The following is a 21,125-nucleotide window of genomic DNA, read 5'->3' as shown; positions in this document are numbered from 1 at the left end:
TGAGTAATTATAGTTTTTAGATAATTTTTCTAGCCTTGGTGAGTTTTTAGAAAATTAAGGATAAATAATGGACGTGGGACCCACTAGTGCGAAAAGTTCAGAAAAATTCGGCCAATTAGGTTAAGTTTCGGATACTGTGTAAAATTTATCGGGTGTTAAGAGATAAGTAGAGTGTGTGAAATGATTGATGTGAGAGAGAAAAGAAAGGATAGGAATGCATTAATGGAGTGCCAAATGTCACTTGTTGGTTGGTTGGACTTGTAGACAACTATTCATACTTTTGACTATTTTTGACTAAGTGGTTAATATTTCCAAAATTCACTAAAATTCCCTCTTTTTTTCTTCACCATGGCCGGCCCTCTCAAGCTCAAGAAGGAAGAAATTTCATCAATTTTCAAGCTTCCGTTTGGTTCAATCTTCCAAAAACAAATGCCTAAACTAGATTCCACTCCATAAAATTCCTCCCTTGGGTGCTAGTAAGTAGTTTAGTGAAGTTTGTTTGAAGAGCTAAGGTGTCCAACATCTCTACCTCTCTTGGTTACTAGGTGAGTGGTGTGTGAATGCCCTCTTACACCTAATGATGCATAAGTTATGCTTAGTAGTGGCTAAAGTGAAGATATTTGTGATTTATTTCTTGATTTGAAGTGATTTGGTGAAGTTTTTATATTTTTGAGGAATTTTCTGGTTTAATATGAATGTGATGTTGTGGTCATCTATGATGGTTGATAATGAGGGGGAAAGACTCTAGTAGGTGTGAATTAGTGATAATTGCAACCAATTTTGGGTTTGGATTGAATTGTGGAAAGTTAGGGTTTTATAACCCCTAATTCTGTCCGGTTTTGTATCATAGGGTTAGAGGCCGAATTGGACTTTACTTAAAACATGAAAGTTGTAGGTATTGATGAGTTTGAAGTGCCTACAAAATTTCAGGTCATTTGGATTAGTGTAGAGTGAGATATGTCGATTTTACTGTTGCTGTTCTGGGTTGATCAGAATGCGAAAACTGCACTTGTAATTGGCCATTTTGACTGGAATGGCTTTGGATTTGGATGTTGGTGTCTTCTGATGAAATGTAGCTGAATGTTTTAGCTATCATATGCCCTTAGAATCAATGCATTTGGACTTGTATAGACTGAGTTGGACTAATTACAGCATTGAGTGATTTGCAAACCTGCAATTACGGTTCAGGTTGTGGTATTCTGCGTTTTTGACCTAGTTGCACTAGGATTTGGACTGAGTGGCCTTCTACATTGTTGTAACCCTATCTCTTATCTTCGAAACGGTGGGTCTTTTACCTTCATCCGACAATCGTAGCGCCTTTGGTACCATTACCGCAAAATGACGTCAAAACTATTTTTTTCTGGTTTTGAGCTTAACTTTCATTTCCGGACTTTTCCCTAGCTTGACTTGCACTAGTACTACTTGGAGCTTGCTGAATGGCTGTTGGATGAACTTGTTGTTGTGTGTGTACCTTTGGGACTGGCTGAGGAAATAATGAAGCCATGATGGCTGGAAAAGTTAGCAAATTCAGGGGAGGTGCTGTCCGAACTTTTAAAGGACTTGTTTGCATTGAGTTTGTGATCTAAGACTTGGATTTGAGCAAGGCAATGATACATGATGGATGGTTTCTGAGCCGTGGAGGTGAGTGACCTCAAACTACTTCTAAAGGGATTTATGAACCGTTTCTTACATTATTTACTTTTGAACTGCTTCCAAAGTTACTTTTGAAATGTTTTCTTGCATATCATGTGTGCTGGCATTTGAGTGTGCCTTGTTTACTATATTTCTTGACTTCATGACTTGTATTTTGGTTGATAACGTGTTAAGCGCTTATAATGATTTCCAAAACGAGTTTTCGAGGCGAGTGTGTACTTTATCGCACTCGACCTCGATAAATATGAAATTTTCGATTGAAATGTTACTTGCGCATGAATGTAAGCCTTTTGGGCTGAACTAGCCATTGCCCCTTATTACCGGTCGTCTTGAGCCAGAAGCGGACTCGGTCAGGCGATTAGGAACTTGGGTGAACGTTTGGTATACTCGAGTATTACCTATGTAGGTTGGTGGAGCCTGGCCAAAAGCCAGGGACGGGGTGAATGAAATGAAATGAATGACCAAATGAGCGAGGAAATGTCAGGAGAATGAATGTATCCTTTCATGAATGTTACTGTCGCTTTCCATTGTAAATGTTTCTTGAATTATTGATAATCCATATTTACTGTTTTGCAAATGATGTAGTTGTTTCCGGATTTATCATTTAATTTATGACATCATTGCTATATGACATCATTGAAATGAACTATTGTGAAACCGATTTGATTAATGATTTTCTGGTTACTCGCTGAGCTTCTAGCTCACCCCAAAAATATTTTATTCCCCTCCACAGGGCTCGTGGCAAAGGAAGGACTTGTAGTGCTTGTTCATGTGACTGGATGGCTTAGATCGTGTACAGTTTAAGTTTGGATCTATTTTATGTACGAGTTGGTCTTGTATAAATATTTGAAATTGATATGGATGTAAGTATACGTTGTAACAGCCCCACTTTCCCCTAAGGCGAACCAAAGGGGTTAGCGGACTGCCTGCCCAGCTCTCGCCAGGACTAACGAGGCAGACTAGAACTATCTATAGCGATCCGAAACTTACAAACGAGCGTAAACAGGTCAAAATGGTAAAATAACCCAAAATAAAAATAAAAAAAAATGAAATCCGGAGTCGGTCATGAATAGTAACCGACCCGTCAAAACCCAACCGAAAGAGCACGCAAACATTCACATCTGAACTTTAGCGATTACAATCCAAAAGGACATTCAAAAGTTTTCAAAAGTTAATACATATACACGGTTTGCCAAATCAAAAGAGAAAACGCCTCAAAAGTACACTTACGGTTTTAATACATGAGCTATACAAAAGATATGTTCAACTAGCTCAATTTGGCAGCCATTTGCCAAATCCAGACCAAAAGGGCAAAATTTTCCTGTAAGGAAAACAAAAGGAACAGAAAGGGGTGAGCTTGCGCTCAATGAGGTACCAAACAGATAGCATTAAAATCATGGCATTTCACATTTAACAAATCAGGCACACATGTCAGACGTAAAGCAAAGGAACCAATGATTCAAATCAGAAGGATACGGGTGGCTCTCAGGAGCCAAATTTCCAGCGCAGTACTTGATCCAAACCGGTTGACTCTCCGTCAACGTATATAGAACCAACGCGTCCGTAGACCCCTCTTATCACCGAATTCCGTCCACCAAACACCCCTTTACCGGGCCCGCTCACCTCAAACGAACAAAATGGTAATACTCGAGTATACCCGGAATCAAGGGTCTCAATACCCAAAATCCCCGAACAGACTACCGTGGTTCGTTATCTAATCGTCCAGGCCCTTGCCGGCCCGACTCGAATAACTTAGCCACAGGATTGAGCTCATAGGTCATAGAAATCCGAACAGATGCAGACATAGATAACAGATTCAAATTTTGCATAGTAAATTGGCATATGATCAGACTAGAGAACGAGTGTGATAAAGTACACCCTCGTCTCGAACAAATAAACAGATTGCAGAGCAAAAATCAAGTTAAACAGCAATGAAGGGGAGTGGTACACTCACCGGCTCAACTTCAAAAGTTTTTACTTCAGATTGGCCTTAATCGCCAAGAAACCCTAAAATAACCAAAATAAAACCAATTGAAGGTTTCACATCCATAATCGAGTAAACACAATGCAAATGAGGCTCGACTACTAGTCGTATGCCTTGCCAAAATAATACTAATGCAAGGGTACAAAACATGATTTTCTTGAAAACGAAAAGGTAACATGAAGACTTAGGCGCAAACAACCCAAAAGCCTTTCATTTCCACCAAAAGGCAAATTCAACTTGACGGAACCAAACGGCCTAGAAAATCGGGCAGCACCTCCCCTAAAATTCTTACTTTTCCAGCCATTAAGGCTTCATTATTTCCTCAAATCAGTCCCAACATCTCACACAAAATTCATCTCATTTACCAAAAGCCGTTCACTAGGCTCAAAATAGTACAAGTACAAAAGTTAGCTAGGAAATGACCGGAATAAGAGTAAGTCTTAAAACATGTAAGCAAGTACAATGAGACTCGATAACGAGTCATAAAGCCATGCCAACCACAACCCCAATAAGGTTTCATATGCATATATAAGCATTATAGCAAACCAGAAATTAAGAAATGGCATTAGCTTAGGCCTTAACAAAAAAACAGTTTTCGTCATACTTTTGCGGTAATGACACAAAATGTGTTACGCTTATCGGATGAGGGTGTAAGACCCACCATCTCGAAGCTAAAAGACAGGGCTACAACAATGTAGAAGGCCACTCAGTCCAAATCCTAGCACAACTAGGTCAAAAATGCAGAATACCACAACCTGAACCGTAATTGCAGGTTTACAAATCACACAATGCTGTAATGAACACAACTCAGTCTATACAAGTCCAAATGCCGAAATTCCAAAGGCATATGTTAGCTAAGACATCCAGCTACATTTCATCAGAAGACACCAACAACAAAATCCAAACCAATTCCAGTCAAAATGGCCGATTACAAGTGCAGTTTTCGCATTCTGATCAACCCAGATCAGCAATAGTAAAAACGATATATCTCACTCTACACTACTCCAAATGACCTGAAATTTTGTAGTCACTTCAAACTCATCAATACCTACAACTTTCATGTTTTGAGCAAAGTCCAATTCGGCCTCTAACCCTATGATCTAAAACCGGACAGAATTAGGGGTTTTGAAACCCTATATTTTCACAATTCATTCCAAACCCAAAATTGGTTGTAATTATCACTAATTCACATCTACTAGAGTCATTCCCCCTCATCATCAACCATCATAGATGACCACAACATCACATTCATATTAAACCAGAAAATTCCTCAAAAATAGAAAAACTTCACCAAATCACTTCAAACCAAGATAAAAACCAGAAATTTCAGCACTTTAAACACTACTAAGCATAACTTAAGCATCATTAGATGTAGGAGGAAGTTTGAGCATCACTTACCAAGAAAACAAGAGAGAGGAAGTAGGAGGACACCTTAGCTCTCCAAGAAAGCTTCACCAAATCACTCACTATCACTAACTAAAGGGATTTTATGGAGAAATTGCAAGATCAAATGGTTGGATGGTTCACCTTGAGCAAGATTGGAGCTAAAACTTGAAGAGTTTCTTGCTTCCTTTTGGAGAGAGAGGGCCGGCCATATGAGGAGAAGAAATGGTGATTTTTGAACAATTTTTTTCAAGATATTTACTCAATTTGGTCAAAAGTCAAAAGTGTGAATAGTTGCCAACAAAGTCCAATCAATGGTTGTGTGACACTTGTCACTCCATTAATGCAATCTTATCACTTCTTTTTCTCTCTCACATCAATCATAATAGCTTCCTCTAATTATCTCTTAACACCCGATAAAATAATTCCAGTATCCAAAACTTAATCTAGTTGGCCGAAATCTTCCGAACTTTTCACACTAGTGGGTCCCACGTCCGGTATACGCTCTTAATTTCTCAAAATCTCTTCGATACTAGAAAAATCATCTAAAAGCTATATTTACTCATAAAAATAATCTAGAAAATTTTCCGGATACAGAAAGTGTAGAAAACAAATCATTGAAAATAAGAAAACCTAGAAATATAATAAAACCTAGAAATTGGAAAAATTACGGGTTCTCACATACGTTCCAGGATTGGAATCAGTTTCCGCTGCATTTGTAATATTGTAATATTTGAGGTTTATTCTTGTAATTCATTTGAGGACTGTAGTGAACGACTGAGTCCCGGCGAGAGCTGGGCAGGCGACCCGCCGAACCCTCTGGTACGCCCTAGGGGGAGGTGGGGCTGTCACAAATTGGACTTTGCTCAAAACATGAAAGTTGTAGGTATTGATGAGTTTGAAGTGCCTGTAAAATTTCAGGTCATTTGGACTAGTGTAGAGTGAGATATGTCGATTTTACTGTTGCTGTTCTGGGTTGATCAGAATGCGAAAACTGCACTTGTAATTGGCCATTTTGACTGGAATTGCTTTGGATTTGGATATTGGTGTCTTCTAATGAAATGTAGCTGGATGTCTTAGCTACCATATGCCTTTGGAATCAATGCATTTGGACTTGTATGGACCGAGTTGGACTCATTACAGCATTGTGTGAATTGTGAACTTGTTTTAGTGGTTCTGGTTTGGTATTTTGGCATATTTGACCTAGTTATGCTAGGATTTGGACTGAGTGGCCTTCTACATTGTTGTAGCCCTGGTTCTTAGCTTTGAAACGGTGGGTCTTGTACCTTCATCCGACAATCGTAGAGCCTTTGGTACCATTACCGCAAAATGACGTCAAAACCTATTTTTCTGGTTTTGAGCTTAACTTTCATTTCCGGACTTTTCCCTAGCTTGACTTGTCTTTGTACTTCTTGGAGCTTGCTGAATGGCTATTGGATGAACTTGTTGTTGTGTGTGTACCTTTGGGTTTGAATGAGAAGAATAATGAAGCCATGATGGCTGGAAAAGTTAGCAAATGTAGGGGAAGTGCTGTCCGAACTTTTAAAGGACTTGTTTGCATTGAGTTTGTGATCTAAAACTTGGATTTGAGCAAGGCAATGATACATGATGGATGGTTTCTGAGCCGTGGAGGTGAGTGACCTCAAACTACTTCTAAAGTTATTTATGAACCGTTTCTTACATTATTTACTTTTGAACTGTTTCCAAAGTTACTTTTGAAATATTTTCTTGCATATCATGCGTGCTGGCATGTGATTGTGCCTTGTTTGCTATATTTCTTGACTTCAAGACTTGTATTTTGGTTGATAACGTGTTAAGCGCTTATAATGATTTCCAAAACGAGTTTTCGAGGCGAGTGTACTTTATCGCACTCGACCTCGATAAATGTGAAATTTTCGATTGAAAGGTTACTTGCGCATGAATGTAAGCCTTTTGGGCTGAACTGGCCATTGCCCCTTGTTACCGGTCGTCTTGAGCCAGAAGCGGACTCGGTCAGGCGATTAGGAACTTGGGTGAACGTTTGGTATACTCGAGTATTACCTATGTAGGTTGGTGGAGCCTGGCCAAAAGCCAGGGACGGGGTGAATGAAATGAAATGAATGACCAAATGAGCGAGGAAATGTCAGGAGAATGAATGTATCCTTTCATGAATGTTACTGTCGCTTTCCATTGTAAATGTTTCTTGAATTATTGATAATCCATATTTACTGTTTTGCAAATGATGTAGTTGTTTCCGGATTTATCATTTAATTTATGACATCATTGCTATATGACATCATTGAAATGAACTATTGTGAAACCGATTTGATTAATGATTTTCTGGTTACTCGCTGAGCTTTTAGCTCACCCCAAAAATGTTTTATTTCCCCCCCACAGGGCTCAAGGCGAAGAAAAGCTTGGAGTGCTTATTCACGTGACTGGATGGCTTATATCGTGTACAGTTTAAGTTTGGATCTATTTTATGTACGAGTTGGTCTTGTATAAATATTTGAAATTGATATGGATGTAAGTATACGTTCCACGATTGGAATCAGTTTCCGCTGCATTTGTAATATGTAATCATTGGAGAATTTGATGTAATTTTGAGATTTATATTGTAATCTGTTTGAGGAATGTAGTGAGCGACTGAGTCCCGACGAGAGTTGGGCAGGCGACCCGCTGAACCCTGGGGTACGCCCTAGGGAGAGGTGGGGCCGTCACAGCGGTTGCATCAGAGAAAAGGAAGGTGGACGGCTGGTAAAATCTGCAAAAGAGGGAGAACCAGAGAGTTTTGGAAGAGACTGGCGGCTAGGTTTTGAGGGGGGATGAAAGCAGACAGCTAGGGGATTGGAGGAGAGAGCTTTCATAAGAAAGAAAAGGGAATCAAAAGGGAGAGAGCGAGAGAGGTGAGCGGTGGACGGCTGAGAGGAAAAAGGAACAGCGGAGGAAGAAAGGAACTGAGATGGTGATCGGCTAGAAAGGAAGAAAAGTTTTAGGTTCGTTGGAGCAAAGAAAAGAATCAGGAAGCGCAGCTGCAAGAGAGACGGAGAGACAAAGACTTCATTTTTTTGGAATACATCAAGCTTCGGTCAAGGATTAAAGGTAACATTTTTTACTTTGGACTTGTTTATAAGTTGCTGAATTATGTTTGAATGCTGAAAGTCTTGGTCTTTACGCTTGATTGTGTCCTCCATACAAGTTCTATCTGTGAATCTGGTTTGAGTTTGGAGGAAAAGGGGTTTGCGTTTAGCTGTGCTTGATTTTTTAATGTTCATGGCTGTTTCTTTTGGTGGTCTTTGTGAGAACCCGTATTTCCCTCATATTTTTTTTCCTAGGGTTTTAGTTCCCTTAATTGCATGTTTTCTGCATTTTCTGGTTTAGAAATATGTTCTTGGTGGGTTTTATGAGCAATTATAGTTTTTAGATGATTTTTCTAGTATTGTTGAATTTTTAGAAAATTAAGAATATATATTGGACGTGGGACCCACTAGTGCGAAAAGTTCGGAAAAATTCGGCCAATTAGGTTAAATTCCGGATACTGTGTAAAATTTATCGGGTGTTAAGAGATAAGTAGAGTGTGTGAAATGATTGATGTGAGAGGAAAAGGAAGTGATAAGATTGCATTAATGGTGTGACAAGTGTCACCCTCTTAATGGTTCCAAGTTAAGATTTATTATTCCAATTTTTGACTTTTTTTGACCAAAGGGTAAATATCTTAAAAATTGCTCAAAAATTCACCATTTCTTCTCCTTGGTGGCCGGCCCTCTTGTGCTAAGAAAGGAAGAAAACTTCTTCAATTTTCAAGTCCCAACTAGCTCAAATCACCCAAAAATACTTGCTTCCATCTATTTCTACTCCATAAAATCCTTCCACTTGGTGCTAGTAAGTAGTTTAGTGAAGTTTGTTTGAAGAGCTAAGGTGGTCTACATCTTCCTCTCTCTTGTTTACTTGGTAAGTGGTGATTGACTACCCTCCTATACCTTATGAAGCTTAAGTTATGCTTATTAGTGATTAAAGTGCTGAAATTTCTGGTTTTTATCTTGGTTTGAAGTGATTTGGTGAAGTTTTTATTTTACTGATGATTTTTCTGGTTTAATTGGATTATGATGGTGTGGTTGTTTATGATGATTGGCAATGGCCTAGAATGACTCTAGTAGGGGTGAATTAGTGATAATTGTAACCAATTTTGGGTTTGGATTGAAAAATGAAAAGTTAGGGTTCATAAACCCCTAATTCTGTCCGGTTTTAGATCATAGGGTTAGAGGCCGAATTGGACTTTGCTCAAAACATGAAAGTTGTAGGTATTGATGAGTTTGAAGAGCCTGCAAAATTTCAGGTCATTTTTATTAGTGTAGAGTGAGATATGTCGATTTTACTGTTGCTGTTCTGGGTTGATCGGAATGCGAAAACTGCACTAGTATTTGGCCATTTTGACTGGAATTGGTTTGGATTTTGAAGTTTGTGTCTTCTGATGAAATGTATCTGGATGTCTTAGCTAACATATGCCTTTGGAATCAATGCATTTGGACCTGTATAGACCGAGTTGTACTGATTACAGTTTTGTGTGATTTGTAAACCTGCAATTACGGTTCAGGTTGTGGTATTCTGCATTTTCGACCTAGTTGTGCTAGGATTTGGATTGAGGGGCCTTATACATTGTTGTAGCCCTGTTTCATAGCTTCGAAACGGTGGGTCTTGTACCCCCATCCGATAACCATAGTGAAAGTGGTGTCATTACCGCATTATGAGGTCAAATACGTTTTTTTTGTTAAGGCCTAAGTTAAAGCCATTTCTTAATTTCTGGTTACCTATGATGCTTATTTATGCATATGAAACCCTATTAGGGTTATAATTGGTATGGCTATATGACTCGTTATCGAGTCTCTTTTAGGGCTTGCTTTCATTTCGGTTGTTTCCTAGCTAACTTTTGTACTTGTACCACTTTGAGCCTAGCGAATGGCTTTTGGGAAATGAGATGAATTTTGTGTGAGATGTTGGGACTGATTTGAGGATATAATGAAGCCTTAATGGCTGGAAAAGTAAGAAATTTAGGGGAAGTGCTGCCCGATTTTCTAGGCCGTTTGGTTCCTTTAAGTTGGATTTGCCTTTTGGTAGAATGAAAGGCTTTTGGGTTGTTTGCGCCTAAGTCTTCTTGTTACCTTTTCGTTTCCAAGAAAATCATGTTTTGCACCATTGCATTAGTAATTATTTGGCGAGGCATATGACTAGTAGTCGAGCCTCACATGTGCATTCTGTTTACTCGATTCTGGAAGTAAAACCTTCAATTGGTTTATTTTGATTATTTTAGGGTTTCTTGGCGATTAAGGCCAATCTGAAGTGAAAACTTTTGAAGTTGAGCCGGTGAGTGTTCCACTACCTGCTACCCATTATGTGAAATATCTGAATATCTGAATACTTGATTTATGACTATTGAAGCCAAATACTATTTTGATAAAATGGAGGCGAGGGTGTACTTTATCACACTCGTTTTCTATCTGTTCATATGTCAATTTTGAGTGCCTATCTAAATCTGTCGTCTGAATCTGCTATCTGAATCGGATATCCTGTATCAGTATCTGAATCTGTTATCTGTGTCTGCATCTGTTCGGATTTCTATGACCTATGAGCTCAATCCTGTGGCTAAGTTATTCGACTCGGGCCGGCAAGGGTCTGGACGATTGGATAACGAACCACAGTAGTCTATTCGGGGATTTTGGGTATTGAGACCCTTGATTCCGGGTATACTCGAGTATTACCATTTCTGTTCGGTTACGGTGAGCGGGCCCGGTAAAGGGGTGTTTGGTGGACGGAATTCGGAGTAAAGAGGGGTCTACGGACGCATTGGTTCTATATACGTTGACGGAGAGTCAACCGGTTTGGATCAAGTACTGCGCTGGAAATTTGGCTCCTGAGAGCCACCCGTATCCTTCTGATTTGAATCATTGGTTTCTGTGTTTTACATCTGACATGTGTATCTGATTTGTTAAATGTGAAATGCCGTGATTTTAATGCTATTTGTTTGGTACCTCATTGAGCGCAAGCTCACCTCTTTCCGTTCCTTTTGTTTTCCTTACAGGAAAATAAACCCTTTTGGTCTGGATTTGACAAATGGCTGCCAAATTGAGCTAGATGAACATATCTTTTGTATAGCTCATGTATTAAAACCCTAAGTGTACTTTTGGGGCGTTTTCTCTTTTGATTTGGCAAACCGTGTATATGTATTAACTTTTGAAAGCTTTTGTATGTCATTTTGATTTGTAAACGCTAAAGTTCAGATGTGAATGTTTGTTAGCTATTTCGGTTGGGTTCTGACGGGTCGGTTACTATTCATGGCCGGCTCCGGATTTCATTTTTTTTTTATTTTGGGTTATTTTACCATTTTGACTTGTTTACGCGCGTTTGTAAGTTCCGGAGTGAAGCAGATAGCTCTAATCTGATCCGTAGTCCTAGCGAGAGCCGGGCAGGCAGTCCGCTAACCCCTTTGGTTCGCCTTGGGGGAAAGTGGGGCTGTTACAGTCTTTATGCGCAATCTGGGTTGAAGAATTATGGGAAGTGCATAATTTATGGCTGGGTTTGAGGATAGGACGTATAAAGTCTTATTTTGTTTCGAAGAGATGGCTGTTTTCTTGAGTTTTGTGGGCTGCATATGTCCTGAATTCCATTGTTAGATTGTGAAAAGAAAAACAGTGGCTGAAAAATGGATTTTTTAGCTGCTGAATGTGTTTATTGCGTGATTTGTGTTGATTGGAGTCCTGCGAAAGTAGTGGGTATAATTGCATTTCCATTTGAATTCATGTTTCACGGCTGTTTTCCTGCCTGTTTGAAAGCTGGAAATTGCAGAAATTTCTGGAGTTTGCTGACAGATTTGATTGCAGAAAGTTTACTTCTTCCGTAACTTGCATGAGGTTGGCTGCAACAAGCTGAAATCCTTTGGTTTGTTGCAGCGGCATGGGTCAAATTCTGTTGTCTTTTTTCCGCTGGTTTAAATTTTGGAGTTTACGATTTCTTTGATCTTTGGCTAAGTGCATCCTGGACATGTTGGCTGCAAGTTATATTTTCGCTGTTGAGAATTGCATTTCCTGCCATGGTAATGAACCAAACCTGGAAAATTGCAGCAAGCTTTGATTGCAGAGTGTTTCTTCGTTGCCTTGCATGAGCTCCTTTATAAGTTAACATGGTTTCCTTATATGATTTTGCTTGCTTGGATTATGGTAGTTGTGCAGTGGTTAGTTAGTTCAAAGCTTGGAAGATTGATTAAAAAATTTTCTAATCTATTCTTGGTTGCCGAGGCTTCAAAGCTTAGGAAGCAAATTGCAGAAAACCTTGCTGCACTCTTTCTTCTTTTGCTGTTTAGTTTTTTATTCTTGATGGTCAGCTCCAATTCTTGTTTCAACCCTGCAATGAAGTTACATGTTTAGTCAATGATTGATAGTTAAAATCCTGGCATTTGGTGAATATGTTTGCATGGTGAAGTAAGATAGGAAGTCACGGCTGGAAATTGCAGAAGCATTCTGTACGTTGCTGTGCATGAATTTTGCATGAAAATCTTTCAAAATATTTGCATTCCAACCCCTCAAGTCCTCCTTTGTTCTACTATGGCCCATTTATGTTTTCATGCCTTGCAATCAAGTACTAAAGTAGTTGCATTTTAACCTTTACTTGACTTTTCCTTTGTCCTTGGACCCTCGAAGCTCTTAAAAGTGTTTGATTTAAGCTTGAGTGCTTGGTTAGTGTTCGCAATTGAGTCCTTGGCAGCCTCAACTTTGCAACTCATTGCTCATTTGCTTTCATTTGTTAGGTGGTTTTTTAATGCATGAATTTGTGAACTTTGTGTCTAAATAAGTTTGTGTTCACCTATTCTCTTTAATTTCCCTAAATAAATTGGTTACTTAACCTTTCCTTGCTCTTGGACCTTTAAAATTCCTAAAATGTTTCAATTGGCCTTAATTGGTTGATTATTGGTTGCTATTGGGTTTTAAAATGCAAGTTAAATCATTCATTGACCTTTATTCATTCTTGGATCCTTGAAATGTAATGTTTGATCGGATTTGAGAGACTGTTAATGTCTGCAAGTGAATCATTAGAAGTGTTTACTTTAGGACTTGGTTGATAATTTCTCTTCCTTGGTAACCGTGCATTATTTGATTGCATTTTGAGATGATTTTGATGATCGATTGGTCTAACTTGTTTTGTTTGATTATAATTTACTATTAAATTGGTGCATTAATCTTTTGCTTTGAATGGTTTTAGCCCAAGTTATCCCGTTAATTGGTGACTTTAGCCCAATTTAAGTCTTGTCCACTTTATTAGCACCACAAAGGGGGGAGGTATAATCTCTTTTATCCTTTTGTCTCTCCTATGTGATCCAACGTGCTAAGTGAAAATTGCATGTCTACTTTGCTTTCCTAGCCTTTCCTTAATTCCTTTTATTTATGTCATTTACTTTTGTTTTCATTAAGTTGTTCTTTATGGGGTATGTGTACACCTCTTGGCTTGTAATAGATAGGGCTTGGAGAGCATTTGATGAAGACCTACAGAAGACGTGTGCCTAGCTAGCAAATGTAATAGGTTCATTAGTTTGGTTGCGTGCCTCTGTGTTATGTGTTACTTGCTTTATTAGGTTCTTGCATCTAGTCAAGCATGCTAAGTGTTATGTGCTATGTGTTTATGAGTGTTTGGCATGTCTACTTGCTTTCTATAGTCGTAGATGAATGTGATGGATGAATGTACGTCACCACACTGGTCCAATGCTAGTTGTGGCTCATTATTCCATTAGGAATTCATAGAAATGGCTAGTCCAACGCTAGACCCTTAGGGATTTCCTTTTTGTTAGTGCATACTTGCATGTTCACTACATGTCATGCATTTTTCTTAGTTTTATCATTTGGCATGCTCCTCGAACCCCTTTTCCCCTCATTTTAGGATTTTTGCACCTCATGCTAGTTATAGGGTACATTTGTTTGAAGAGTCCCCTTTCGATAAGGGAAACGAGCGAGTGTGGCTACAAAATAGCCTTAGCACGCTAGTTCTCCCTTCTAATCAAAGGGAAAATTAAAGTCACAAAGTTAGTACTCCCCGTTCCCGTCTTGATGCATTCCTATAGGATTCATGCATTTTACTCATTCGCTATCACATACACTTCTACTTTATATTCTAACCCTTTTTCCACATTCTCACTTCACACTACTTTAATTTTGCACGTTTTCGCTCAACCACTTACACTTTATAATATCACTCGCACACATGCACTTTATGTTATCTCACATACATTTTCACATTATTACTTTACTCACCTTATCTTGTACATCCATTTGCACACTTCCACTTACACACTCTTGTTTTTATCACTTTTTCACTTCACACAAACTCACATTTTCACATGGCATGCATTCATTTCACTCATTTTTACGGCATTTAGGATTATGTGTGACCTCTCCAAAGGATCATTATTGGGCTTCACAATTAATGTGATTGGCATCACTCAAGCTTTGGAGAGAAATTTTACCCCCCATGTCTTCCTAGGTCTAGGTTTTGCATTCATATAGTCATATCCAACATGCGATACATACCTTAGGTAGAATAATTAGGAAAAAGTGGGGCTAAGTCACGCAACTAGCTTTGGCTAGGGTAAGGGAGTGCCTTAGGCTTTGCCTTTGTCTTCTCCCCAAATGTGACCCCCGATCCTTTCTTTGGTTACGTAGACTCAAAAATTTCTTTAAAAAGGGTTTGTTTACTTTTTCGTTCAAAAACAAAAATCATTTTTGGGTGACTTGGTACACCCTAACTCTATACCAAGTGGCGACTCCATTTTTATCCCAAAAACCCTTTTTGAACTTTATTTGGCCAAATCGTCGCATTTCACAATCCCACGGCCTTTTATTTTGTCACTTTCACACACATACACATCTCACACACCACATACACCACTACTTTCATCACCATTTCAAAAAGTGGGGCGCGATAGAATGCTTATTGGATATGAAATTCTAGAGGAAAAGTTCAAATTCCAGAAATTGAAACTAACCTGTTTAGCTTCTGACCTGTTAATTCGTCCATATTAGATGCCTAATTAGGCTTAGGTCAAAACATGAAAGTTGTAGGAAATGATGTTATATAGCTGCCTGAAAAATTGCAGCTCAATCAGAGCACTGTATCATGTGAAATGATAGAAATACCCCTAACTGCCAAATGCCCTGTTTTGTGGACAGTTTTCTGTCTTCTCGGTGATTGCACATTTTGATATTGAAAATGAACAAATTGGTTGTTGATGTCAAGACTCGTAGTTCTCTATCTTAGTTTCGAAATGGTATAAAGTTTATCCCAAACCGATAGGCGTAACTTTAGTTATGGCCGAAATGCCAAGAGACGTCAAATCTGTCATTTAACTATTTGCGTTTAAATTTGATTTCCAGTTATCTTATTACGACTTGTGTTGTAATTGGATTATTTTGAGCCTATTTGAAGGGCTATTGTGGTAGCATTGCCTATGTATGACATTGGGGCTGATTTGAAAAAAATAATGAAGCCATAAATGGCTGAAAAATAGGTAAATACAAGGGGCATGCCGCCAAATTTTCATTAGAGTTATAAACCAGTCTTTGGAGTTCTGGTTTTGTAATCGGTAAATTTGTATTAGATCCATTGAAAACTGAGTTGAATTGTCTTCATAAAAGTTATAACCCTTTGTCTTAGTTTCGCGACGCTACCTAGTACACTTTGATTCGATAACCACAACTCTAGTTTGGTCAAAATCGTGTAACCCGTTTTCTTACCATTTTCATTTCCGCGCACGCGCACATGGATTTCTTGGCTGTTTTTGCCGTTTTGGCCGTTTTAGTCCTTATATCCATTTGTGATGGTTGTTTGACTGATGGTTGAGTATAATCTTCTGTCACAAGCAGTGACGAACTGGACGGAGTCGGTGGACGGGTATAAAGTGCTTTGATTTACGTGCTAACTATTTTGAGTGAGTAATTGGGTTTATTTATGTGAAAAATTGTCAAGGTGATTTGTATATGTTAAATGGGTACTTAGACGAGGGTGTACTTTATCTCACTCGATCTAAACCCATCCTTTGTTTTGATTTAATATGTGAGAATGCATACCTTGTGTTGAGTATCACCCTTTTGCTGTGTGCTGTTGGGATGATTACATGACTTGAGTTGAATCCCTTGTGCTGTATGCTGTTGGGGTGAGTACTTTGTTGAGAGATATCATCTATTAAGAGTTTGGATATTTCTGGGCTTTGTTCCAACCCGACTCCAAGGGTAGACGGACTATTCGAGTCAATCGGGGTTTGGTCGAAATTATTTCTATGTTAACTTTGGGATTTTGTTCTTTATTAAAGCTTTGATTAAAGTTAAGTGATTTTATTTCGCTCGACCTTTTTGTGTGTTGTTGATTGGCCATCGGGGGTTGATAAGGTAAATGGAGAAAGTAAGTGGAGTCTATGGACCATGAGTATTTTGGTTGACGGAGTGTCAACGAGTGTTCAAAATCGGGGAAATGAACTGACTTTGAAGCCACCTGTATCCTACCATTGTGATGTTCATTTCTGTCTATTGATGTGAAATATCTTGGGTTACATGTTTATTTGGATGTGATTTTATGTTTTTACCCCCGATTATTCACTAAGCATATAGCTTACCCCATTCCATTTGTTTTTCTTAGTAGGAGCCGACACGGGAAAAGTTCGGGAAGGTGTATAGACTTTTGGTTTCTAGAATATTTGATTTTGCCCTAGTACTTGTTATAAGTTGACTAGTAAGATGTATATATTTGTTATAGTAGTTATAGTTATAAGCTTTTATAAGGTTTACTTTCTTGTACTAGTGGTATGTATGACTTGATGTAATAGTGTATATAAAACTTTCTTTTAGCGTGAAATTTATTTTATCATTTTTGGAATCGAGTCCTGGCGCGAACTAGGCAGGCAATCCGCTAAGTCCTTTGGTACGCCTCTGGATACGGTGGAGTCGTCATAGTCACAAAACATGCAATGTGATTGGTAGTAGAAGTTGAATAGGAAACAAAAAGAGAGAAAAGGTCGGATTTCCGTTTGATTAGAAGTTGGCCAGGAACAATTTCGGGATGAATTCTTTTGAAGTATCAGGCCGTCACTTGTCTTTCGACTGGGTCTTCTTTCATTAGTCTTTAGGGAAAAACCAATTGTAATCAATGGAGTCCTACGGATTCTCCTTGAAGATGTGTAGCTAAATTTCCATCTTCTTGTTGAAGGTCAACTCGAGGACTCGGTTCCAAAGATCTATTAGATCGAATTATTTTTCTTATTTCTTTTATTCATTGGTATTCGTACGCTTTCTGGTTTAGCTTCTTTAATTGTTTTGTTGTTTGAATGTCAAGGGCTCGATATTCGAATTAACCTAATAATTTACTTCCAGATTAATTGATTGAATCCATAATTGTTTAATCGATTAATACCAGTAGCGACTAGTGTGATTGGTCCCATATTAGGAAAGCGTATGATCTAATTTAAACAAACCCTCGTAGTGTGTTTGTTGGTTAGGATTAGACTTTTCTAATTCTTAATGCAATTGAAAAATTGAATCCTACGGCCATACCTAGGGTTATTTTTTAGTTAGGAAAATATTTAACGGTCGTACCTTGACTATCAAAAAAGTAAGGAAAAGTTGGTTATTTATAGCATGTATGACAACTATAACCAATCTATTAATGAGTAATTGAATTATCATTGAATCGATGATCAGTTGAATGGATCATGTCTGAAAAGTTGCACCTTTAACTAGAGTTGTACTTATTATTGATTAATTTCTATTAATTTTCGTTAGTTGTTTTATTAGTTTGTTAATTAGTTATTTTATATGTTCCAAAATCCCCCATGCTGTGAACTCTAGAAGAAATGAATTTTCCTTAATTCTTGTGAATTCGACCTTGCTCACCACAATATATAAATTTGTATTTTTCTTGAGTAGGTAATTATTATCTCAAAAACTCGACACCTATCACATGTTGATTCAGAAAGTAGCCCATCTATGTTAAAATTGATTTTGAAATCCATTTACCAAACACACCCAAATATGCATTCAATGTTATATGCCACACTAGTAGTATTAATAAATAAAACTACGTAATTTTGCATTGGACAGTAAAATGGACAAACATAATGGACAGAGGATCCCTTCTCCTCAAATACTCTCATTTTTAAAACAAATCTATTTTTGAGGATTATTTTAAGAAATTAGCCGGATATCATGGGAGTTTGTTTCTCTGTGCCCATAGAATAAGCTTTTTCTCACATGGATATCTTAAGTTTTCTTTCCTAGTGCCCATAGAGTAAGCTTTTTTCTCATTGCAACATCCACTACTACTCATCCATCTACATCGTCCTTTTCCCATTGTTGATCATCAAATAAGTCCTCAGGTGGGTCGTAAACAATCATATTAGGGAAAAGTTCCAAGAAGTCTTCTTTTATTTTTTCCCTCAATTCTAGATATGGGAGGAGCCCCTTCAAGATCAATCTATAAGGCAATGATAGCGGGGGATCAGGAGATAGCCTCATTTCCTCGTATATGTCCATTGCTTCCTTCGGTAGTCCACAGTCTAAGAAGGCCCTAATGAGGTCACCAAAGGTATGCTGATCAAAAAGCATGCCTTCCCTCTTTAAGTCATCCCATACACTCCTGGCTTTGTCTACCCTTTTATTTCTTGCTAGCATCATTAGCATATCCCTGTAGAAGAACATATCTGGCCTATAACAAATTTCTTTACCGACCACCTCATACAACTGGAAAATAAAAGGCAAATGTCAGAAAAAGGAAAGACGTTACAGTTTAATTACTGATCCATCTATTAGTAGTAAAAGTTTGTACGAGCCTTAGAATACAAGGTGTACGCTACAATGAGAGAGTGGGTAGGTATGACATTCACAATAACTTGTTAATCTAGAGTTTTGAACCAAAAGAATAACAAAACTCAAAGGCAAACACCATGTCCAGAATTTACTCGCATAAGCACCATAGGAGTACAATGCAAATCAGTTTCTTTTCAATGAATTTCATGATATTGGTATCTAAGTTCTAGCTCATTCACATTTCTGACAGCAAATGACTATAGCAGCATAATCTAGAGTTTTGAACAAAAAGAATAACAAAAATCAAAGGCAAACACCAAGTCCAAATTTACTCGCATAAGCACCATAGGAGTACAATGCAAATCAGTTTCTTTTTAATGAATGTCATATATTAGTATCTAAATTCTAGCTCATGCGAATTTCTGACAACAAATGGCCATAGCAGTATTCTGGTTTATAAAAGAGACACACACCCTTATTTGTTTTCTCTATACTTGAATGCAGAAGTCCAAAGAACTAATTTCATGGTTACATTTATATGTGTATGTCAGCTAGAGTTGCAAACACAGAGTATTTTAGTTGTTCAAACCTCTTTGTAACTAATGTGCATGTGTAAAATTGTGGATGTGTAAATTTGTTCTAGGCCTAATACCACAGCCACTTGCAGATCCTTTGTGCTAAAAAGAATGGGTGAAGTTAAGAGCTTGAGTAATCTGTTTCTCTTTCTTGATTTCAGTAGATGAGTATGGTGATTTGTCACTGAAAGAACCCTTTTTAGTGGCAGATATGCAAAGCTAATGTCTAAAATCCCGTTCATTTTATATGTATCCACAATGGCCTAGACTTGGGTAGACCCGGATTGTTCAAAGATCCAATGGCCTAGATTGTGCCACACTATCTCATCAAGTGATGTGGCACAATCCGGGTCATTGGATCTTTGAAGACAGGCCTACCGTCTGAGCCATGGTGTTATCACTCGAATAATATTGTCAATGGTCAAAGATAATTATGATTACGTACTCCAACCATCTGCCCTGGTTGGCTCCTACAATTGTCTGAAATCATAAAGGTGTTTGCAACAAACTTCAAATATAGCTCAATTGGTGACTAAAACTAAAAAACTAAGTAGTTTACTCTTCAGCTCCTGACAATCTACTGAGGCAGCATTCTCAACAAAAAGTTTCCAGTATATTATGCAATGAAGTGTAATGATTAGCTGTAGAGAGACCAACAAAGTGCAAGGAGAACATGAGCACCAATTTACATTGGGTACTCTATCACATTAAGCTAGAAACTCTACCAAATGCTGCTTTGCTCAATGTCATAATGCACATACTTTAGCAAGAATCCAACCAAAAATAGGCAACCAAATATTGTCATCATCTATTATCACAACTAAAACATAAAAAGAATTAGAAGCTTGTCTAAGAATCCATCAGATAACATGATCTAATCCAAAAACTTAATTTTTGGACGAGTATACTAGACCCTTCTAGCTTTGCATCAGAATCATGACCCTAAATTTTGAAGAGAATAATGTTGAGTACGACATTGTATCTTCTGGAGTTAAATTATTAAAGACTAGAGAAAGAAAAAAAAAAGGACAACGTGATTATTGACAAATTGCAAGATCAGTATTTACATAAAATCTGACCTTGATGGAGAGAAAGACAAGGTCTTGTCTCTGGAACTCAACAAGGACAGCAATCAGCTCGGATTTAAGGAGGCGGGAGATGTGGGATTTCATGAACTGTTACGGACCAGAAACCAGAGGAACCAGAATTTGAATGAAGCAGAATAAATCAAGCTTAATGAGATGGGATCAATCAACAATGAATCAATGAAATAGTGAACGAATGAACTTCAGCTTTCATTAATTGAATTCTGGTAACGTATTACAAGAACAGAGATGATGGATTTAGCTAAGAAGGTGGAAGAATTTGAAGGAAAAATTGAGAGGGAAAATGAGGATTGCTCCTCACGTCAATACAGCAAATCTGAATTCAAAAATTACCCTCCATTAAGCAGACATGCCTGCTTATAAAGCTATTAATTTCTAACAAACTATTAACTATGCTAATAAGAATCGAACACGTGTCCCAACTACAGCTGCAATTTGCTTCAAGTTGCCGCGTCTCTGGGCTTTCTGTTAGAACAGATGAAACCCCAGCAAAGGTGTGGTTTGGTAGATGCGCCTTTTCTGGAACTCCTCCTTCTGATCACGCCTTCCGTTACTGGATTCCACGCTTCCAGTTTCTTACTTCCTATTGCATACTTCTGATATCATTCCAGTT

At 38.1% G+C, this 21,125-nt stretch overlaps 1 protein-coding gene across 1 annotated transcript; it reads right to left on the bottom strand.

Moving 5' to 3' along the window:
- Positions 1-18,309: 18,309 nt before the first annotated feature.
- LOC113741213 (pentatricopeptide repeat-containing protein At1g62350-like) lies at positions 18,310-20,578 on the bottom strand. Its single transcript, XM_027268708.2, has 2 exons — positions 20,486-20,578; positions 18,310-18,765 (listed from the first exon to the last, which is right to left on the bottom strand). Exons 1-2 carry the CDS (start codon positions 20,576-20,578, stop codon positions 18,349-18,351), a joined length of 510 nt encoding a protein of 169 aa, XP_027124509.1. The 3' UTR covers positions 18,310-18,348.
- Positions 20,579-21,125: the final 547 nt, after the last annotated feature.

Source organism: Coffea arabica, chromosome 4c (genome assembly GCF_036785885.1).
Source record: "Coffea arabica cultivar ET-39 chromosome 4c, Coffea Arabica ET-39 HiFi, whole genome shotgun sequence".
Taxonomy (NCBI): domain Eukaryota; kingdom Viridiplantae; phylum Streptophyta; class Magnoliopsida; order Gentianales; family Rubiaceae; genus Coffea; species Coffea arabica.
Note: the sequence above shows the minus strand (reverse complement) of the source record. Positions and strands in the feature narration are given on the sequence as shown.

Excerpts from the sequence above, each read along its gene's own strand:
- LOC113741213 (XM_027268708.2), bottom strand. The coding sequence starts at position 20,578 with ATGAAATCCCACATCTCCCGCCTCCTTAAATCCGAGCTGATTGCTGTC. Across the intron at positions 18,766-20,485 it reads TTGTCTTTCTCTCCATCAAG|TTGTATGAGGTGGTCGGTAA; the intron begins GTCAGATTTTAT and ends TTTATTTTCCAG.